The 23,139-nt window shown below is 36.3% G+C and overlaps 1 protein-coding gene across 2 annotated transcripts in view; it reads right to left on the reverse strand.

The window, feature by feature from the left end:
• Nucleotides 1-23,139, reverse strand: part of LOC140141894 (colorectal mutant cancer protein-like) — a 532,683-nt gene that overhangs the window by 283,376 nt on the left and 226,168 nt on the right. For both annotated transcript variants that reach the window (XM_072163768.1, XM_072163767.1), the window contains exons 2-3: nt 20,529-20,815; nt 17,535-17,680 (exon numbers count right to left, since the gene is read on the reverse strand). In XM_072163768.1, coding sequence (XP_072019869.1) covers nt 17,535-17,680; nt 20,529-20,815 — 433 coding nt within the window. The remainder of the gene's footprint in view (nt 1-17,534; nt 17,681-20,528; nt 20,816-23,139) is intronic.

Raw genomic sequence — 23,139 nt, forward strand, 5'->3', positions numbered from 1 at the left:
AGGGTTAGGATTAGAGTTAGGATTTGTTTGGTGCTCTTTTACATGATGGATACATCCCATTCCCCCCACCCCACCCGTGGCGCCGCCACTGCAAATAATGTGTCAGAGGCAGTAAAAATGTTAATGGGTGAGTTGTGGAACATGAGTTTTTGTACCCAAAACATCCAAAGGTCATTCTTTGAGTGTACAAGTATATTGGGGTTAATGAACTGAGTCCTGACAGATGAGGATGCTAGTGTTATAGTATGTTAGTGGCCAAATGGGCTATTCCATTTGTAGTCCATACACCCCCTGGAATAGCCCAATGCATAAACAAACATAATTATAATCTCCTTATAATCATAAGAATTGAGTGAATTCTACAGAAGCTGCTCCGTCCCCTTCAAGAGCCCCGCAATTTTTTTATGTTTCAAACACAAAACCTCTTAAAATGCCTCAACATCTACATGTAACTCAATGCCTGAAACTCTAGATCTATACTCAGCAACAAGCATAAACCAAAACAAGCTACATTCACCAAATTGGCACATGGACAGGAAACAAAAATAAAATATTAAAACATATACAAATCAAATTTATTTCATATTGGATTATTTTTAATTTTGACACGTTCAGCCTACTTTTCAAATACCTTTAATTGCCAAAAAAAGTGTAATTTAACTCCGCTCCTACTCATCTTTTTTGTTCAAGTTACAGTTAATTTCAACGTACCAGTTCTCTCATGGTTAATAAATAAATGAAATATGAAATAATGCATTGGTTCACACAGAGCATGACTTTTGCTCCAACTACACATTAGCAGAAAACTGAGACCCAAATATCAGAATTCAATATAATTTGCTGATTTGGATTCACCTCACTCTGTGACTTGTAAATATTTTGGGTATTCACACAATTATTAAAACCAGATAAATCTACATTTATTGTAATTCAGTTTAGATAAATAACATAGCAATCACATGTTTTACAGTCACTTATGTGGTATTATCTGAAAGAAAAAGGTAAGTGGGTCACTAAGTTTTTGTAAACTGTTGGTGTCTATTCACACAACAATTTAAATCCAGATATTAGTTTAAATCTATATTTTATTTAATCTAAATTAAGTGCAAAGCAACATGTGTAATAAATTGCATACATTTAGTTTAGTATCAATGTGATTGTACTTTGGGGAAAAACAAGTTGAATTACTTTTAGGATTTACAAATTGTGGGAACATGTTTTTAACTCAGGCCTAAAAAACCAAAATTTGTATTTCCTTTTGACTGACCTGAAAATCTGAAGAAAAAAATAGAGCCAAGTTTTTTTTATCATATTGGAATTTCCCAATATTTGATATAATATTCACAAAATGTTTTACCTGTTTGTAATTCATGCTGCACAACTTAACTCTGATGTATAAAAAACACAAGCTTGAAGGACCTGATAAATTATTGTTTACCATTGAATTTCATGGTGAACTTGCATTTTTTTTAATATTGTATGTGACCAAATATTAAAAAAAAAAATCCCAACTGACCCTAACTTTGGAGCTTTCATTTTTAAGGGCAATATAAACTTTTCTTTTCATTTTGGCACTTATAAGGCGTGTGAAAGTCGATTCCGAGTTTATCGTCCCCCGCCCGCGTCACTTTTTGGAAACCAAAAATACCCGCGTCAAATTTTTAAAAATGCCAAAATAATTCATTATTTTCAAAGTATCAGTGTTTTCATCAGTTTTAGCAATTGGAAACATTATTTTTGTTTGTAAAACATATAAATTCATAACTTGGAAGCAAAACCAGGCTCTTTTCTAAATTTTCTAGTCCCTACCCATATAAAAACATGTTTATAAATATTACATGTATGAGTTTGGCTTTAAATCAACACCCATTTTAGGTCAATAATGAAATCTGATGAAATAATGAAAAATGAAAAATGAAAAAGTCACCTCACCAACCTGGAAAAAAAAAGTGACGATAAACTTGGAATTGACTTTCATGGGCCTAACACTACTTAAGTAGCAAAAATATGTCATTGTCAAATTAGCTGATAAGCACTGATTTGAAACATTGTTGACAAAAATTGAAATTCTTAGGATTCTCTTACTTCCATGATTGCAGAAAGCTTATGAATAAAATGTAATCCTATCACTAGCACTGCAAACATCACAATCTCTCAAGTCACAGTTCCTTATTCCCAATATGCTTTTACACTTACAGAATGACCTTTGGATATGTTGAATACAAAAACTCATACTCCACTACTAAAGGACAAGTTTAAGCTATGTCTGTTTACATGGATGATGTTTTGGACTAAGCTATTGGAAATGATACCAATAGCAATGAAGCACTCTCACTCAGTTAAAGAATTGCTAATGTCCGGCATATGTCGGCATGGCTGAATTGAAAAGTATTGGTTAACACACTACGATCTCAAAAACTCATCTATCAAGACACAGTTCTCTAACCCCTATATTTGTACATTCATATAGAATCACCTTTTAAAGTTTTGGGTACAAAAACTCATACTCCACAACATCAGGTCAAATATGATGCCATGCCATGCTTGTTTAATTTGACATTATTTTCTCAAAATATCAAGGGCTATCTTACGAACCACTGAACCAATACTAGGCTTGTTTGTACTCATTTCAATGCATTTCTCAGGCTGATTCCATATTATGATCATGAAAATTTACAATTCTGACATTTTTGAATTTTTCAAATAATTTGAAACTTGTCGTCTGCAGTCGACACCCTTGAGTAGCAAGTTAATGAAGGTTTTGAACTACACCATGGAAGATGATGCCATTCTAGTTCATAGTGCTATGGCTCCAAATCAATTACAAGATATTGGTCTGATGCTTTGTGGCCCATCGTACCGCTTCCCCTCATTTCCATAATGGCCTATACATGTACGATTCCATTACTAGCATTCAATCAATATGATACTCCAAATAAATCAGACAAATATTGCATTTTTTTTCAATGCCATGTTTCATCCGAAATATGTTATGCAATCAAGCACTATGTGATCTGAAAAATGAAAACTTTATTACGAAAATAAATTCACAATAATGATTTGGAATGAGGAAAACTGTGTTTGACAAGCAACTATGGGCTATTCCAGTTGAAATCCATAAACCCCCTGTAAAATGGAAGATCTTAATTGTCCACACAGGGGTTGTAGATTTCAAATGGGGTAACCTTAATGAGTGATTCCATTTGAAATTCACACTCCCTGTGTGGGAGATTAATGTCATGTCTTCCATAGGGGGTCTGGAACAACTCTATGTATGCATGTTTCTTTTGCTCTAAATTGTATAATATAGGCGATTCAGTACTGATGGCAGTTTAAGCAAATTGTATAGCATTCATAGTCAGACCCATGCAGGATTTTTTTGGCAGGAGGGTGCAGAGTTTGAAAATGTGGACCTTTTTTCCAAGGAGGCAATTTTTTGAAAAAAGGATCTTCTTTCCAAAATTTGGATTTTTTTTACTCGCAAATTTGATGTTTTTTGGACTTTTTTTTATACTTTAACAAATTTGGGGGTGGTGTGCGGCCGCACCACCCCTGCTGGACCTGTTCATAGTGCACAATTGAAAAATCTTGAATATAATTATGTAGAAAGATGAATGACAATTAAGATGTTGCTATTGATACTAGAAGAAATTCGATCTAAATCTCTGGGTCTAAATCTAATTTTATTATCATCAAAATCAAACTTGGACATCCTAATAGAAATCAGATAGTTTAAAATTAAAACACTTGAAAAAAAATTAACTTGTTTCATAATGTTTCTTGTCTTGTCTTGGAGGGGGATTAACCTTAATTCTTACCCACCACATTACAACAGAAAGACAGAATCAACATCAAGAGTCCACATTTTGAGATATTTTCTCAAAATATCAAGCAATACGTGAACCACTGAACCAATTTTTTGTTTGTACTCATTTTAATGCATTTTTCATGTCGATTCCAAATATGGGTATGAAAATGTACAATTTTGAATTTTTGAAAATTTGGACTTTGCTGTCGACACCTGTGCGGAGAGGGTTAAAACACCAGAACTGTGTACCAGTGCCGCAAACTCAAGAAGATCAAATCAAAAACCCATAGGCTATACAAAACATGTACTTGCAGAAAATGAAATAAAAAGGTCTAAAAATTCATCCAAGTTTTATCAGGTTATCACAAAATCTTTGCACACAAAATAGCCTCAAATTGTACGTCAAATTCCCAATTCCCTACCACATTAAACATAGTACTACGCACCAGCACTATGTACCAGTTACCTGAAGCGCAGGAAGATACAAACGGAAACCCAGAAGCTCAAACAAGAAAGATAAATGCAGAACATTCTTTTTCAGCAACAAAGAGAGAAGCCTGCAAGGAAATGATAGTGCTATATGTACCATGAATAAGCAGGAAATTGTGAAAAGTAGGGTCCATGCTCTCTGCTTTATATTGAACTGCTCTATTTAAAGTCCACACTCCCTCTGTGGGAGACTTTGGAAATATCTCCCACAGGGGGAGTGGGAATTTCATATGGAATTAGCACATTAACCAACTCTATTTAAAACACACCCTCCCTCTGGTGGAAGATTCAGATTGAATATTTTTCAGAGGGTGTATGGAATTTGAACAGAGCTGCCTAAATGTGTTCATTCCAATTGAAATTCATACTCTCCCTGTGGAAGATTTTGCTAACATCATGCACAGAGGTAGTGTGGAATTGAAATGGAATAGCCTATTATTGGAAGAGGTACAAAGAGGTGGATGGATGATGGATGGTGCTACTTTCTTTCTTTTCTTCTTTTTACAACAGGATGATCTTGTTTTGTCTTCATTTATTTGATCCAGAGTCAACATTCACAGTGTGTTTTGAGCATTTCTTTAATCTGACTACTTTATTTTGTTGTTGTCCGTTTTGTGCTATGTTAATGATAACATATACTGAACACGCATCACAAACATTCTCTCTTCCTACAAAATCTGATACATTTTCTCCAACATCCTCATCCCTCTTGAATTCAAATGTCTATTCATTCCCCAATCATCCACTGATCACGCAGATACATAGTGCATCACATCTAGTCTTTGTAGCGATAATTCCGACTCAGTTTCCCTGTGTGTATATGATAAAGGAGAGTCACATAGAAATCACAATGAATCAAATCCTCACTTACTACCTGTGTTTAGAAATGTCAAATATATAATATTTGAACTACCATGCGTTTTCAATCCTATTCCCTTGGGGTGTATTACGACATGTCCCTATATCACCACTTCCCCTTATTTCTATGCCTTTTGTGTATAGCACGTGGCTATCACTGTGAGAGGGAGAGTCACACGAGTCCATGTTTCATCCTGCATTGCACATTTTAAAGACAACAGAACCAAGGGATTGAGTTTTAAGGCGCGCTAGTGCAATCGCACATCATCGCATACCTTCAATCGCCTGTCCAATTGCGATTTATAGTACACCTCAATTTCTAAACTTCTTACATAGTGCAATTTAATAACACACCTGACAGCCTGTGGGGGGGCACTCACCATAAATGGGTGACGGGGATGTGCAGCCACATTACCCCCCATTTTTCAAATCCCCCTCTCACCCAATGACCCCCTTCTTTGTTTTACTGGGTTCCCTCTCAACCAATGACTACTTTTTTGTTTTCCTGTCTGTCACTAAATGACACCATTATTTCATTATTTTTCTCCAAATTTTTCAAAAATTTTTCAAATCTTTAGGAATTTTTACAATTTCGTATCACTTTTATATCAAACCCAAACTTTTTCCCAGTCTTACTGAATGACCCCCTTTTTGGGTCAGATTTTCCAGTCTCACAAAAAGACTCATCCATTTTTGGGACCTTCTCACTAAAAGACCTCCCTATTTTTGGAGTCTAGGCTCTCACCGAATGACCCCTAGTGACCCCGTCACTTCAAAAGTCGAGTGCCCCCCTCATCTCCTTTTCTTCTCTGGTGACTTTTTGTGAGAACAGCTCTAGCAATATTGTAAATTTTCACACATATTTGTCCCAGTATAATACTTATGAAGGTTTGGTCCATATGCCATGAGCTACTAATTTGGGGGAGGGGGTCACTAATGTGATATGCAAAACACTCATCCGTCAAATTATATTTTTGTTGGTGCATTCACAAGTTTGAGCCCCCACTGAAACCTGGCTATGCCACTGCATTCAGGAGAGTATTATAGGTATGGGATCCTAATGTCGGGCAAGCTTTAATATGTTCCCTTCCGCTTCTGAATTCTGATTATACCAATGATAAACTGATCATGAAGCTATGAATGATCAAGAATGTGAATATTGAAGAATTTCTTCATAAAATCATGACATTTTGCACAAGGAAGGGTTATAATGCAGAAAAAACAAAGACATTATAGGTGACTGATGGAAGCTATATCCATACATTGCCATTTTAATCCAGATTGTTCAAAATTGAGCTAAATATACATATTAAATACAACCACATATAGGTGGTGGTTAAAATCTGCATCTAAATCTACTTCTAATTAAGCAACTGGGAATTCACACTACCCACTGGAATAGTATATGAACAATCGGCTCATAGCGCATTTGAAGTCCATTCTGCGTTAAACTAGCCCAGATTGATTTGAACCAAAATGCTTAATATGGATCACCTCAGTGTATCACAGTTTCACCTATCTCTGTAAGCCAAATGATACAATAAATTTCCAATCAAGGTATGGATTTCAGGAAACTGTTTGCTTGGAGTACAGTGATACCAAGTTGATCAAGTTTCCCCGCCCGCCCGTTTTGTTGACTCGAATCGGATTATTTTCCACAAATTTGTTACTATTCATGAGTGTATGATAAAAAAACAAAAAGTAATCTAGTCCACATTAGTGTATTAATACATACAGATTTTTTTTACAGTATACTCAAATAAATTCTTGTTTAAATTGTTTTGTTACATTTCTCCTAAAATTAGGTCAAACTATGTATCAGAAATGGTAATTTTCATGAAATCGGATCAAGTGCGATTTTTTGCTTGGGTATCCATAAGGCATTTCCTAAATAGTGCCCAAGTAAAAGCTGTTTGCATAGTTTCAGTCTAAGTACAATGTAAAATTAATGGATTGATTGATTGATTAAAATCTACCGTATCCTTTACCATTGTAATTGGGCACCAAATACTGTGATTATATTTTTGAGACTCCGCTTGCTGCAAAATTGATGATATTTGCAATCAGGCATTCAATATGATATTATCTACGACAGGAGAAAATGAAAGAAACTTTTGAAGAGCAACAAGTTGCAACAAACTTGGGAATGATCTAAATAAGTGGTGAAGGTAAGTGTTGGGTGTGTGGAGGGGCCTGTGTCCTCAGTCAGGACCTTGTTCCATCCTACCGGATCCCCCACCCATAAAGCCTAGGGCTGTTCTCAAATCGTAACTGGACTCGGTATAAAGCCAGTGGCCACTGGTAGCACCAGGAATTATTGGGGGGGCAAAGTGAATTTCGGGGGCAAAATCAACCAACCGCAAAAAATGGAAATTGATGTCATTTCAGGTTTTTGCCTCAAAACTGGGGGGCAAGAAAAAAAATATTGGAGGTGGGAATACCCCATAGTGCCACCACTGTATAAAGCACTGTATGCTGGGATGGTATTATAAAGGGAAAGAAAGGGTTACAAAAGGAAATAATGAACTTCATTGTTCATATTCTTCTCTTTATTCCTTCCTTCTGCTCCATTCACCAAAAAGCACATCAAGAATTTGGGTTAAAAATTTTATGCACACCGTAAGAGTTTTTGTATCAACAAATCAAAAACATTGCGTCGTATGTGTCATTGGCCCCTGAACATGCTTTAAGCAAAACCTCCTATGTAACTGGTTAGCAGTTTTTTTTAAACATGTTCAGGGGCCAAAACACATTTCTGCCCAACGACGATTGCACAAGCTATCTGCCTGCAATTTTCTCCAAAGATTATAGAACTCAATTCCTCACATAATTTGTGCTTCCAAATTATAAAGTTCAAACTCTCTTCTTATAATATCAAAATACCAATCAATCTTATTTATAAGTTCATAATGACATATGTGACATGAATTCATCTTCCCCATTATTAACGAACCAATTACTGTTACAAATTATTCTTCAACTCATCACGCACAGAACAAACGTGACATGGTCTGACCCAGCCATGCCTATGATGGTAATTAGGAAACTGGAATAGATGTAAATGAAGAGTGTGCTTCTTTCAAATGAGAAAAACATGCAGAATTTTTCCAACAAAATGGAAATATGAGTTTCAACTTCCCCAAGTAAAAATGCAGTAGCTGTGAAACGTTAACAGCACAGCAACATCAAGTGCACTGTGTTTCATATGTCATTCAAAGGATGAAAGAAAAGTAAAGCTGAATAATTTGTTATCCAAGTGGGTTAAGACACCTTCAACTGCATTTTGACTGCTCAGCGCCAGAAGTGGGTAAGTGCAATAGCTGCCACGTGTAGCTGCCATGTGTAGGTGAGTATAGTATACTGTGTGTAAATTGCCAAATGTACACATGGCAGCTATTGCACTAACTCACTTCTGGCACCGAGCAATCAATTTGTGTATTTCTTTGCATGTGTAACTTGCTATTTTATCAGTATGTTAGAAATTCTGATATTGTAAAGCATAAATTTCCATCTTCGGAGCAGGTTCCACGAAAATGCCAATGCCTGAATAATTTATATTCTATCTGTTTATCATATCTAAGGAAGCTTGGAATTGTAAATTACAAAACAAGTGAAACCATCGCAATAATGGCAAAGCTTGTGTGAAAATTTCAACACTGCAATGAGGGCAGAAAAGTAAGATTGCTTTCTATGTTTAAGAAATTAATAAATCTTAACACATAATTTCCCCAAATTGATTTCACTTTAGTTCAAGTGGCTCACATCATGACACAAATTATGTTACAACAAGTCATACTGAATTCACTCTCCTACTATATCAAAGTTATTAGCTAAGGGTCATCAATTTGAAGAATTTAAGTGGGCTTCATTGGTGGAATTTGTCTCCAATTTGCACGAACAGATCAGAGAGGCACGTACTGCCATATGGGTGGGTTGCAACAAACCAAACATCTTGTTATACTTGTATCCTATCCATAGGTATGTTCAGATGTAAATGAACCTACCAAGGTTTGTACCTCCAAGTTTAGAAGTGGAATCTGAACTTACTCTTGAGTTGTGTTCACAAGCTGAAACCTCACGAGCCACCCAATGTGAATAACATGGGGTTTAGACTTCACTTAACTTTTCAATAACCATGCACCATCATAGAGTGAATGAAATCCTCAAATGTGTTCGCATGGCAAAAACGTCCAAGTTTCCTTGGAGTGCACTTGGAGGTTCAATTAAACCCCTAAATATCTTGGGGTAGGTCAAACTTTAAGTTCCCTTGGAGTGCCAAACCTCTATAAGTGTGCACCATCAGCACAGCCAAACCCCCTGACTTTAACTCTCTCCACACGGGTGTCGACTGCAGATGTCAGTTTCAATTTTTTTTCAAAATTCAAAAATTTCATATTGGATATTTTCATGACCATATTTGAAATCAGCATGAAAAATGCATTAAAATGAGTACAAACAAGCCTAGTTTTGGTTCAGAGGCTCTTGAGTTAGCTCTTGATATTTTGAGCAAATATCTCAAAACTTTGAAGTTTTTATGTTGAAGCCTATGGCTAGCACGAAGAGCATTAAGAGTTTTGTGCCTCTAAGTTACTGTCTCCCGTGTGAACATGGCTCTTGTTATTTAGAAGCCAAGGGATAGGATGTTGTTTCCTGGGTCTGGTGTCAGCCAATGTTTGTGTAAATTACCATGTTTGGGGCTGTTTGTAAACATACTTTGTAGGTGTATCTATACTTGTGTTTCATTCAAAACATTTTGTTTACATCTGTCAGTTACATCTGTAGTTAATTGTCTCTGGATTGGAAGAAGGATTTCATCTACAAAGAAAGATCTACCCATACATAAGGCCAAATAAAAAAGAAAGCATGTCTCAGACACATTTGGTAAAAAGGCTAACTGCTATGCGTTTTTTTTTTTTTTTAAGAATATGAGATATGAGATATGCGATATGCGATATTTTTATATATTATTTTTTTTACAGTCAAGGCACAATATTTATGTACTTTTTGATATTCAAATACAGAAACATAGTAATATATAGGCCTACACAATGAATAGTTTTGTTTGTGTCTTTTACAATCATGGTGAAATGTGTACAAAAAACAACAACCAAACTGCAAAAAAAGACAAAATTGGATCGCTATACGATACTGAAAAAATGACAGGGCAAAAAAAATCATGGCCAACACGTAGCGCTAAGCGCTAAATTGGATTTCACATAGCAATTCTTTTTTTCTTGGCCTAATTGATCAACATACAAGTACACACACAGAAATTTTTAATAATGTTATGTAAGCATAGAATCTGATAATAATTAAGTAAAATTTGAACTATGTAATATTTACTAAATTATGTAATATTTTAATCAAATTAATTTAATTTTTATATAATTTGGTAAATAGTTCTGAGGTAAATTTTACCTAATTATTATCAGATTCAATGCTTACATGCAAACATTTCTGTGAGTAGCTCTTCTATTTCGCAAATTGTTGCCATTTGACGTATGATAAAATGATATTATGTCACAGAAACATCAACTTTGTTCAAGTCTAGGAACCATGAATATTGTGAAGGGGAAAAAACCTGTACTTTTAACCTACTAAAAATTAAACTGCTTAGAATAGTTGCTAACAGAGAAGTATGTTGCACTCACAAACATAAATTGCAGTCTCTCTTCAAAACATTATAGAGGGCCCCACACAAAAAAATATGATTGCAACTTAAAAGGAACAGTGATTTGCAGATCCACTCCAAAAATTTATCAGGTCTGAATTTCATATTGTTTCCCATCATGATATACATCCAAAGATCCTCTCTGTCTCATGCTTTATAGACCATGGCAACAATTTGTCACAAAATCAAGGAATAAATAGATAGTGACAACAGTGAAAATAAACCCTGTCACAACACAGCCATGCAAGCCCAAGCTTGTTGCATTTACATTGCTGTGAGACAAGACATGAATGTTAACTCAAACTAATGACTAGATGGTTGGACTTATGTAATTAAGGAAAGTAAAGAGGCCAAAAGGAAGAAAGATTGCTGGTGGATTAAAGCTATTAAAGACTCAATTTCTACAAACATTATAGTTTTTATTGTATATCTTGAGGTACGGATGGAAAGAAATTGTCTCAGTGAATTGAGATACGGTGCGAATATTAGCTTAAACAAGCTACAATGTGAATGACTGTAAGTAAGTGAAGTAAAGAGGCAAAAAGAGGAGAGATTGGCTCTGAATTAAAGTTATTCAAGAATAAATGTTTACAAACATCCTGGTTTGATTGTATTTTACTTCTTTTGGTTATAAACAAAGTAAAAAAAAAGAAAGACTTGCTGCATATTAAAGCTATGGCTAAAACCTGTGTTTGTGTCAAATATATGTAAGAGAGGGAAGACACATGTTTGTTTACAAATACTTGTCTATTTTATTTGCCTTGTTCCTTTAGGATTGTTGTTAACAGAGAAGTATGCTGCACTCACTAACATTAATCTCACTTTTTTCTTTGAAATATAGAGGGCCCCTCACAAAAACCATGATTTCATCCTTGAAGGAACAGTGATTTGCAGACCCATGTCCAAAATCTATCAGTTTATATTGTGTCTCATCCTAAAATACATTCAAAGATCCTCTCTGTCTCATGCTTTATAGACCATAGCAGCAATTTGTCACAAAATGAAGGAATAAATAGATAGTGACAACAGTGTAAATAATCTCTGTCACAACACAGCCATGCAAGCCCAAGCTTGTTGCATTTACATTGCTGTGAGACAAGACATGAATGTTAACTCAAACTAATGACAAGATGGTTGGACTTATGTAATTAAGGAAAGTAAAGAGGCCAAAAGGAAGAAAGATTGCTGGTGGATTAAAGCTATTTAAAGACTCAATTTCTTCAAACATGGAGTTTTCATTGTATCTTGAGGTACAGGTGGAAAGTGGTTGCCTCAGTAAATTGAGATTAAACAAGCTACAATATGAATGAATGTAATTAGGAGAAGCAGGCCAGCAGAAGAGAGATTGGCTGTGGATGAACTTCTACAAACACACTGAATTTGATTGTATTTTATTTCGTTTGGGATGGGACAGACACCCTTTATTGAGACATGACTTGAATGTATGCTACAGAACTGCATGAGACATTTACATTATCAAGGGAAGTTACAAAACAAAGTCAAAAAGAAAGACTTGCTGCACATTAAAGCTAGCAATATGGCTAAAAATTGTGTTGTGTCAAAAGTAAGAGTTGCAAGATGCATTATGCTTGTTTACAAAATACTTGTGTTTTTTGTATGTTAACAGAGAAGTATATGCTGTACTCACTAACATTAATCTCACTTTTTTCTTCGAAATACAGAGGTCCCCTCACAAAAACCATGATTTCATCTTTGAACAGTGATTTGCAGACCCACACCCAAAATCTATCAGTTTATATTGATTCTCATCATAAAATACATCCGAAGATCCTCTCTATTTCATGCATTATAGACCATGGCAACAATTTATCACAAAATCAAGGAATAAATAGATAGTGACAACAGTGAAAATAAATCGTGTCACAACACAGCCATGCAAGCCCAAGCTTGTTGCATTTACATTGCTGTGAGACAAGACATGAATGTTAACTCAAACTAATGACAAGATGGTTGGACTTATGTAATTAAGGAAAGTAAAGAGGCCAAAAGGAAGAAAGATTGCTGGTGGATTTTCTAGGCATTGTGGACATGGTGCATTCGCCAAAAAAAGTTTCCTACTACTAAGACCTAACTTTTGAGATGGTTTGTATGTTAAAAGGTGCAAAATTAACAATAAGGCGCCAGGTTTTACCGCCATGTTCAGCAACTCTTATCATCACGACACTTGTAAACAAACCGTGCTCGGAGTTTGATTGACAGATGACGTCAGACGCAAACTAGTCTTTTTATCTTTGTCTATCATTATACAAACACACTAAATTTGATTGTATTTTATTTCTTTTTGGATGTGACAGACACCCTATATTGAGACATGACTTGAATGTATGCTATAGAACTGCATAAGGGACTTGCTTTATTAAGGTTAGCAACTATTTCAAACTGTTGTGATTTGGTAGTTCACAGTATCTTGCAAATGGTAGTGAGCTTTGGCAAAAATTGCATTGATCATTTCATAGCGAGTGTGTAGAAGAATTAAAATATCACAAATATACTTTTGTAGGTCCTGTGGTTCTTGAGTTATGTTGTAAAGCGGACTGAAACAACAACACTTTTGTAAATTGTACAATAACTCATTAACAACAATAAATCAAGCTAGTTTTCAAAGTATAGGATTTGCAGAATGAACTTCTGCAAAACATCATAATGTTATTTTTCAATAATATATTGATTTAGCTAATGAAAATTGATTTTTTTTTTTGGCTGCTTCGACCAACAATATATCGTGTACCCTTAAGTGAATTATATAAATGGGCAAAAAATATTTTTAAAAACTCACTGCAGATTATAATATAAAGGTAACAATAATCGTGTTTGTGTTCTACCAATGCCCGAGATGCAAGATACATGTTTATTTATAATAACTGCGCATAACTTGTTGAGAGTGAATTTGGACAAAATAATGTGCAGGCTGAGATGTTGATGTGCACAAGCACCACAGGGAGAGTGCAATATCTCCATAAAAGTGCAATATTTGTCAAATTTTTCTAGTAATAAGTAATATGCAGTTTTAACCAATTTCATATACAAGAATAATTCCTGTGACTTTTGCTACTTTTATAAAAACATTTTGCCTTGGTCCGGATTTGTGAACAATTAAGCCTCAAATAACTGATTGTACTGGTCAAATAAGGAATAAAAGAAAAATATGAAAAAAATTGATTATTTTTTCTCTCTGATTTTAGATTGCTGTAAAGAAACTACCATAGATCTACAGGGTAGACACCTCCTTAAAATTATTGTTTGAAGTTTAAGTAACTATATTACTGATACAGCTGGCTACACAAACATGTATTATTATAAGACCAATCTATTGTAATGTTTTTGTGGTGGGTGTTTGCCTTTTGTCTCTTTTTTTTTCTCAAAACAAACACACTAATTTAGAGGCGTATATAAATAAAAAATAAAAAAATGTCAGTGATTTAACAAGCGATACACCTAAGTACCAGCACATTTCAACAATTATTCCACTACCATTAGGAAACATCAGAATCATTTCCGCTTCACCAAGTCCGCAACTGATGCGCAGGTACTCTCAGCGGACTTAGATTGTGATTACGCCCAGCAGCTCCCCATTTTACACCTGAGTGTAGTGAAGCAATTGGGAATTAAGCCATCGTGCGCAAGCCACTATGCTGGTGGATAGAATTCTACAGTATTTGTTACAATAATTCCTGTTGTAGTTGACAGATACACAGCAATAAGACTTAGGTTTAGTTAAGGGTTAGTCTTACTTATATGACAATATTTAAGTGACCTAATGGTATATGAAGTAGTTGAAAGAGGTAACTCTATCTAAGGTACAGCAAAAAGCTGAACTTACTACAAAACAAACCAATTATCATTGCACTTTTGGAGTGAAACACTCAGGTAAGAGACATGGCTTGAATGTTACCATGACTAAGGATAGATGGATGTACTAAGTAATGTATTGAAGTGAAGTAAAGAGATAAGGTCAACGTGAGCAAGTCTACTTTTGGATTCAAGCAATGAAAGACTACCAGGGTTTGTAACTTAGAGGTTGTATGTTACGACCCTCGTCAGTGAAAACTAAATTTGGCGCACAAGAATTTGCAAATCTGTATTACAATGAGTGAATTTGAGGAAAAATTGTGTAATTTGGCACACCCAATTTCCAGAGGGAGTAAACATCAAAAACTACCTGTGTAACATTTACACTTGAACACAAATTATTAATGTCTTTGTTTTGGGCAAGGTATGAAAAAAATTCATAGATGGGATTTGAACCTAGGACCTCACAAGTTTCAATACCAGTGATATTGCAGATGAACTATCACAAAAACATGGTAGTGATGACTAAAAGCAATACTACCTATGATTAAAATCCACTTATTTCATCCACTTCTCTAGCAGTATTAAGAAGAAATTATGAATATTAATTCCTATTTGATGGTATATGGTGATGTGCCACGGTTTTGGAATGCTTTTTCAGGAATTTGTGGTATAGCGTTGCACCCTCACTTGACCATTCCATTATCAGTAGGTTTTAGCAGAGGCAAATGCATCCAAATTATATAAATTGGGTGCATTTAGGCTGTTTTGTCCTCAAAAGTGCTCAATTTTGACTAAACTGGGGGCTTTTTGTGAAAAATAGGTCTTATTAAGGTTACACGAAGAAACGATAAAAAACGATAAAAGACGTATAAAGTTGTTCTCTAAAACCGCGTTTTCTCAGCAATCAAATATCGCAAAGAGTCAAATGTTGGTGCATGGATGTATCTTAACATTATTTTTGTGTGTTTATACAAATTTTTAGAATCCCTTTGAAAATCCTTCGTTTAAATCATTTTTACGCACCATGTTCACAAGATCAAAAACACGCTTCCATGCAGTTTTTTTAAATATTCGCTCCGTATAAAACCACGCCGAGTGATTGTTTTCTCCTTTTTGTATTGTACTACAAATCGACCAAAGAAATAATGTTGCCATGGGGAAGAACCAAATACAGTACCGATTAAATTTTATTAGCCCGCTTTTGGGAACAATTTTCGAGAATCTTGTACCACAAAACACTGTTATGTTACATTATCGATATCTGGATTGTGGAACGTTAATTTTGATTTCTAACTGCCTACATTATTTCTCAAAAGTATGTCAATTCCTTTACCATTTGAATTTCACTCCAAACTTAAGCTACTTTTGCAAAAATCGAGGTTTTTCGCCATCGATACCTCCGACATTTACAGCGGTGATGAGATTGTTTATCATAAGAGCCTGGTATGCACTATTCCATAATAGTCAGTTTGAGATCAATCGATTTCACAGATCGCTCAGTAGCTCAATCGGTTAGCGCGTCGGACTTACGTTCGACTATATAATACTATAGTTTTGAGCTGGAAAACTTTGGTACGTGTTCGAGTCCCTATGTGGTCCATTCCATCTATTTTATTTTATTTTTCTCTCACTTTTTTCTTTTTTTTCTTGTTCGCTTTCTTTCTTTCTGACTGCAGCGATTGATTGTTTTTGCCCGTTTTTTTTTCATTATATAATTCAGGAATTTTTAGGCTATAGGCTACTAGTCTAATAGGCGCGGCCTATGAATATATTTTTACAAATTAGATTTACAAATTAGATTAACAAAATATTGGTTGTTGGTTTTGTTACTGTTGTTGTAGTTATTGTTGTAGGCCTATATATTGCATAATCAGGGTATAAATAGGCATAGGCCTACTAGGCCTATTATAGCCTATAGAAGCATTGATTTATTTCACGACAGATATCATCCAGGATAATTTTAAAAATTGAAAATTTAGAAAATTCAAAGGAAAATTGCCGAAAACGGCTGCCCACAATCACCCCCCCCCCATCAGCCCATATGGTCCTATCATGGTCGCCCCTTCCCTATCCTTGCAACATATAGGCATAGATACTAAAAAGACTCACGAGCCGCGGTTTGTCCGTGGCCCTAGTTCAGATTGATACACTATTGTACGCGTGAGTTCATTCTTTTCTGCATGGCTGTTTCCATTATTAACTTACGCCCCTCTGGAATCAAGCCTTGAAAATCAATTGTATTTAACCTTAATGGGTCGTAACATTTATTTCTATATTGGTATAAACAAATTCTGAATACTTTGACACACCTGTCAAACATTGTCACAAACCGCTCACTTAAACGATACGCCACACGGAAGTATCCTGTGCCTTCTCGAGCCACTTCCGGTCCTGCTGGGACTCTAACCCACGATATTATGATTAAAAGGCGAGCGTGCTAGCGTATAGACCAAAAGAGGACATCCCCGTTATATCTATAACACATACTTTTACCTCCGTGACAATGCTCCCCCTCCTCCTGGACTCATTGCCAGCCATTATTATGAACGCCTAACCCTTTCCAATGGATGGATCCGGCTGGTGTTAAAACACCAGGGACCACCGCTGCCACCATTTCTGTCACAAACCGCTCACAAAAATGTGCCACACAGAAGTATTCTGCACCTTCTTGAGCCACTTCGGATTATAAGGCAAGCACGCTAGCGTATACACCAAGAGGAAATCCCTTGATCCCTGTCAGGTCTACTTATATCTCCGTGACAATATGAATGCGCTGCCTTTGTATGCCTAGATTCAAATGAGTCAAATATGCAGTCATCTAAGCTACAACCTGCATGCATCAGAAAATACATACATCACTACTTTGAGGAAACCAAACACTACAGCTTTACCTACCGTATTAGCCAGCTCAAGAAAGTTAGATGCTCCTCTAGGACTACTTGTTCCTTCAATAAGTTTTTGTAAGAATGCTCCTGGCTCAGGGCTTAAATCTCTTGCTCCAGAATCCTTCTCCCAGCTGCTTTCTCTGGCTGCTGAGGAAGCTATGAAAAGAAGGACATGAAGTATTAATTAATCTGATCAAGCAGGTCTTTCAAATACTTTTGCTGGTGTTAAGTTTTCATTGATATCTGATACAGACCTCAAAATCAATTTAGCCATGTCATATCACATTTTTTTTATCCAGGCATTAATATGAAACCATCATCTTGTAGAAACAGCTGATAGGTTCGTACTAAGATAGCTATTAACAGGCCTTGCCGTTTACAAAAAGGTGAGTGGTTAATCACTCGCTAGCATGATGCTAGGCGAGTGGTCGATTTTTCACAATTACCATTTATTTGGGTATAATCAAATAGAGTTTTGGTCTTAAAACAGTATTTGTGGACTTATGTAGAAATGCGCGCAAAGCGCGGAAAAATTTGGGACTTTCTCCGTTTGGAGGGGGCAAAAAAAATCGATTAAATGCTGAATTGGCTGATTCGATGGCTGATTTTGGGGATTCGCAGCGAGTGATATTTAGTGTCCTCACTAGAAATGGAGTTTGGGCGAGCGAGAGTGATCACTTGCCTCAAACGGCAAGGCCTGTATTAACCTCCTTGCTGAAGCTGGCCAGAAGTCAGATAGCAGGTTTAAATTGACGAATTTTTCCTGATATAATGTATTTTTCAAATGAAGTCCAAATTTGCATACATCTTTCTTCAAATTCCACAATATGTTACACTTAATTTTCTTGATTCATCACATCAAAAGTTTGATTTTGGAGCACAAATTGCCACACATATTCAAAAACATTACTTCAGGTTTTGATTTGATGAAGTTTTAAGCAAAATTGATTGAATTCAAGATAGAGTCAAAACATTATTTTCTGTTGGAGGGGGGGGGGGGTGTGTTTTCTATGTTGTTTTAAACCATGGGTTCTCAATTATATTCATTGTCTTGTGAGTTACAGAGGACCAAATTAATTTCAAAGATCTGCCCGACTTGGTCAACAGGCAGGATTTAGCTGGCGAGTGGCCTATTGAGAACCTCAGGTGCGCATTCCCAATCCAAAAAGGTCCACTTTTTGCTGTATTTTGAAAAAGGTCCAAAAGTGGGAGAAAATGTAATAAATGGTTTACATTTTGGTGACAAATCACTCAAAAAGTCCAAAGAAGGTTCACTTTTTACACTTGACATTCAGTTGAAAAGAAGCAACAAGGTTGGTTATGTTCAAACCTTCTTTCAGTTTCTATCTTAAGACTTTGAAATAGAATTTATATTATTTATGGATTAAATGCAGTGAACGTTTTGCCAATCACAATACTCTAATTGCTCATTTTGATGTCTGCATAAAATATGGAGCTACAAACCTGCTCATCCGATGTCTATCAAAGCTACATACACAAAGTGATATTTATAACAGCAAGAGAGGGCAGCAAACAGAATTTACTCTCCGTCAGCATAGACTCTAGTGGGATTTCTGTCTGTACTGTAGTCCAAGCTGGCAGTACCTTCATGGTTATAATATCCATAACGTTTTGAGCCGTATTTATGAATGTACATGTGGAACCGTAGAAGCTGCACAGCTATTTCCTAGCTATAATACCACAGGACCTTTTTTATTCACTATACACTCTAAGACACCATGCTATATCCTGAGAACTGCTAAAAAACCCAGTGACAGCTCACAACACAATGAAACCAAGAAAAAAGGCCTTACGAATCTTGGCTATACTCTCTTTTTTTCTCAGGTATTAAGCAGCCAATGGTTTAGGAGTTTGGGGTATCAGAGTATAGTGTGTAGGAAAAAAGGCCCTGTGGTAGGGCTACTAGTTCCTGTTATGACTGCGCAGCTTCCAAATGTATCCATCTTGAAGTGATTACATAGGCCATACAATGATGAGGATTATGATCACCCAGGGGGCCACTTAACACAAATGACCATACGGGTATGTTTCCCGGGAAAGACCCCCCTTTTTGGATTCTGCAGCTCCGAAAGACCCCCTAGCTCCGAAAGACCCCCTATATTTGACCAAAATAGAGCTCCGAAAGACACTTGATTTTGATAATTTCAGCTCTAACAGATCCCAAAATTGCTCATTCGTCATATTTCTGTTTTTTGAGGTGATTTTCAACCAGAAAGCCAAGAAAGACCCTTGATTTTGACTGTTCGCAGCTCCAAAAGTTCCCATTTTACTTGTTCGCGGCTCCATAAGACCCCCCCTTTTACCGCTACGCTGTCAGCTCCCAAAGACCCACCACCTCAAAATTCTGGGGGAACATAGTCAACATACCCACCAAAATTTATGATGTGCCCCCCACCCCCGGATGATCAACTTGGGCCATAAAGAAAGCATAATATGGTATCTACAGTTAGTTACTTAAGCAAATTGCATTGGATTACAGTTTTAGGTTAGGTCAAAAATGAAGATTTGGTATAGAGAATAGCTTATAAACTTGACCCCTTCCCTATAAAAATATCTCAATGCTCAGGTAGCCCCCCTTTGAGGGTTAATAGGATTAGAATACAAATACTAAAACATGAAAATATCTTTACACTATTATCAAAGACTGAATTAAAAAGACTAGTTTTGCGTCTCACATCAGAGCAAAGGCGCAACATGATTGGTTATTGACCTGCGCAGTATGGCATTTTCGGTGTAGTTGACAGACATCAAATGCAAACTAGTCTTTTTAATTTGGTCTTCAATTACAGGGGCGGATTCAGAAATTTTCAATAGAGTGCGCGCCGAGCCACCGCTACTCAGCGCCCACACAAAGTCAGGCGCCGCTCTACAAAAATACACAAAAATTAGAGGGGGCGCGCGCCGGGTAAGCCCCTTCTAAATCCGCCCCTGAATTAAACAGTTGTATATGAATATCATTTTAAAATAATACATATTGTCTTACCAAGACTGTTATCACTACTCGTAGGCCAGGAGGTCAATTTATTATGTTCAAAATTCTGTTCATTATCATTATGTCCAATCTGTTCTAACTTTGCCAATGGATCTTCCTCTTGGTCTGGGAAGGTATGCTGCAATGCCAGGGAGTGGATTTCACCTTTGAGTTTATGTTGGCACTGCAGGAATTCACCAAGCGATATCCTTCCATTTTCGTCTCCTCCAAGTTGCTGCATGATTTCGTGTACGGAATCCTCCATGTTGAGTTCTCGGCATACGACCATCAAGTCATGCCTGAAAAGAGACAAAATATTGTAATCTGTTAATAATTGATCCTGTTGAAATATATTTTCCATGGAAATGAACTTGCTCGGATATGGATCCCCGATATTTTGAGAGGGGTTAAGAAGGCTATCCACATCAGGGTAGTCTTTGTCAAAGACTACTCAAAATTGAGGGGGAAGGCAAGTGGCAAAGCCGCAACATTGAGCCTCAAAGTAGCGAATTGCAAGATGAAGCTGCAAGGGAGCGCCAAAACCATGAGTGAGCTGGGTGTAACCACTCTAGTTTCTGTAAGTGTGTTGTACCCAGTAGTTTCTCTCCTTATTGATAATATAGACCACTTGACATGTGACATCATTGCCTGGCAGTTTGCGCGAGAATTATGATAATTTCTATTGGTCTTCGCATACGCATCGTAGTTTGCTCAGGGCACGTGCATTTTAAATTGCATACCACATTTCATATAGTACATGAAAGCCATTGAATAGTGTAGCAGTTTCGTTCAAGCATATCGATAAACCAGTCCCTTGCCTTTGTTGATAAACAATGATGTCAAGTGGTCTATAGTTACATGGTCTGTAGCACAGACTACACCAGGGTCAACAAACCATCTTTAAATAAGGAGGGAGGAAAATGAAATCATTCCTGGTTTTTCAAACAAGAAACCAGGTTTATCGATGTAAATCCTAGTTCCTTGATCGATAAAGCAGTGTTTTTTTGGATCAAGAAATCAGGTTTTTAAAAATCAAGACACAAGGCTCACCGAGTAAACCAGTCTTCTCTTTTATTGCTATATGTGCCATTTTGAGTGAATAGTTTTGCCATCTCTGTTTATCATGCCGCTCACCCTCTATTGTTTTGTGCATATCTCCACATCAATTAAAGATTGAAACATCAACATTTGATTTTTGCCTCTGGTATACATATCATCAATGATAAAATCGGTGTCATTCAATAAATGCACACAAGAAAATAAATAATACCCACCAGCCTAAATCAAGATACAGCATCACTCACAACTAACACCCCCTGAGCCATGAACATCTACCACTTGCCTGCCCTCAACTGACATGCTAGTAGAGCAACAGCACATACGATTTGAAGTGTTTGAATGGCCACTTTCTCCTTCACAGTAACTTTCATTTAGGAATATTCAGCGGGAATACCAATTTGATTACTTTAACCTGACCACCAATATAGATCAATTAACACCAACAATTTTTGTAGTATTTTAATTTCATTTGAAATCATTTTGAAAAATTCGTAAAATTAAACTACCCTCGGAATTTAGTTGTGTCGCAGCATTTATTTTTTGATAAACAGCTCGCAGCTTTTCACCATTGAAGAAGCATAATAGAGACACAAGTTAATCTATAATTTGACAATGGTTGTCCTCCGGTGCAAGGTGCACGGAGTAAATATCGCAGAGAAAACCTCACATGCCCTTCTAAAAAGATACCTGAAGGGCAAAATGTGTGTGCATTTCTATGACAGCGTCTTGAATTAGGAGTTATCACTAGGATCCACAACATGCTCATCAGGGGAACAGTTCTTAAACCCCAATACATTTGTACATTCATTGAGTGACCTTTGAAGATATGGGTACAAAAACTCATACTCTGCAACCTGAGGTCAAATTTTGCACTATGATTATGTAATTGAGGTTATTGGACTATGCCATTGGGTTGAGGCTCTTGTGGTCCATAGTGTATGAAGGGAAAACATGTCAGGTGGAGTATTCTAGAATTGAATTAGTTGAAGTCGTGACATGGATGGTGTTGTGATGGAAATGTTTTGGTGTCATTGTTGGTCTCTCTCCTTATTCTGTCCTTATCTAAACCAAGATTTGTTATCGGTATAAACTCTCACATTTCTATTGTCATCTATGTAAAATGTTACAGGTGAAAAAACATTTTATTGCATAAAAACCAAACTAATAGTTCTCTGGTTTAAAATCTTCTTCTTCAGCCTATTTCATTCACTACACTGCAGGAGGAAGGCCTCTTCACTAGTTTTTCCCCTCACTCATAGTGCACTTTTCATATTGTGTGATTGAAACCCACTTTTGTGAATTTACACGAGCGTAAGTTAGGACTTACCCAGTAAAAAACACAACAATTCCTGTCTATTACGAGCTGATCATAGTATTACATAGTAATTAGTATACACTATGTTCCACAACATGCTCATCTATCAGGGGCTCAGTTCTTTAACTCCAATACATTTGTACATTCATTGAATGACTTTTGAAAATTTGGGTACAAAAACTCATACTCTGCAACTTGAGGTCAAATTTGGCAGTATGAAGTTAAAGAACTAAGTCATTGGGATGAGGT

The sequence above is a fragment of the Amphiura filiformis genome, chromosome 20 (assembly GCF_039555335.1).
Source record: "Amphiura filiformis chromosome 20, Afil_fr2py, whole genome shotgun sequence".
Classification (NCBI taxonomy): domain Eukaryota; kingdom Metazoa; phylum Echinodermata; class Ophiuroidea; order Amphilepidida; family Amphiuridae; genus Amphiura; species Amphiura filiformis.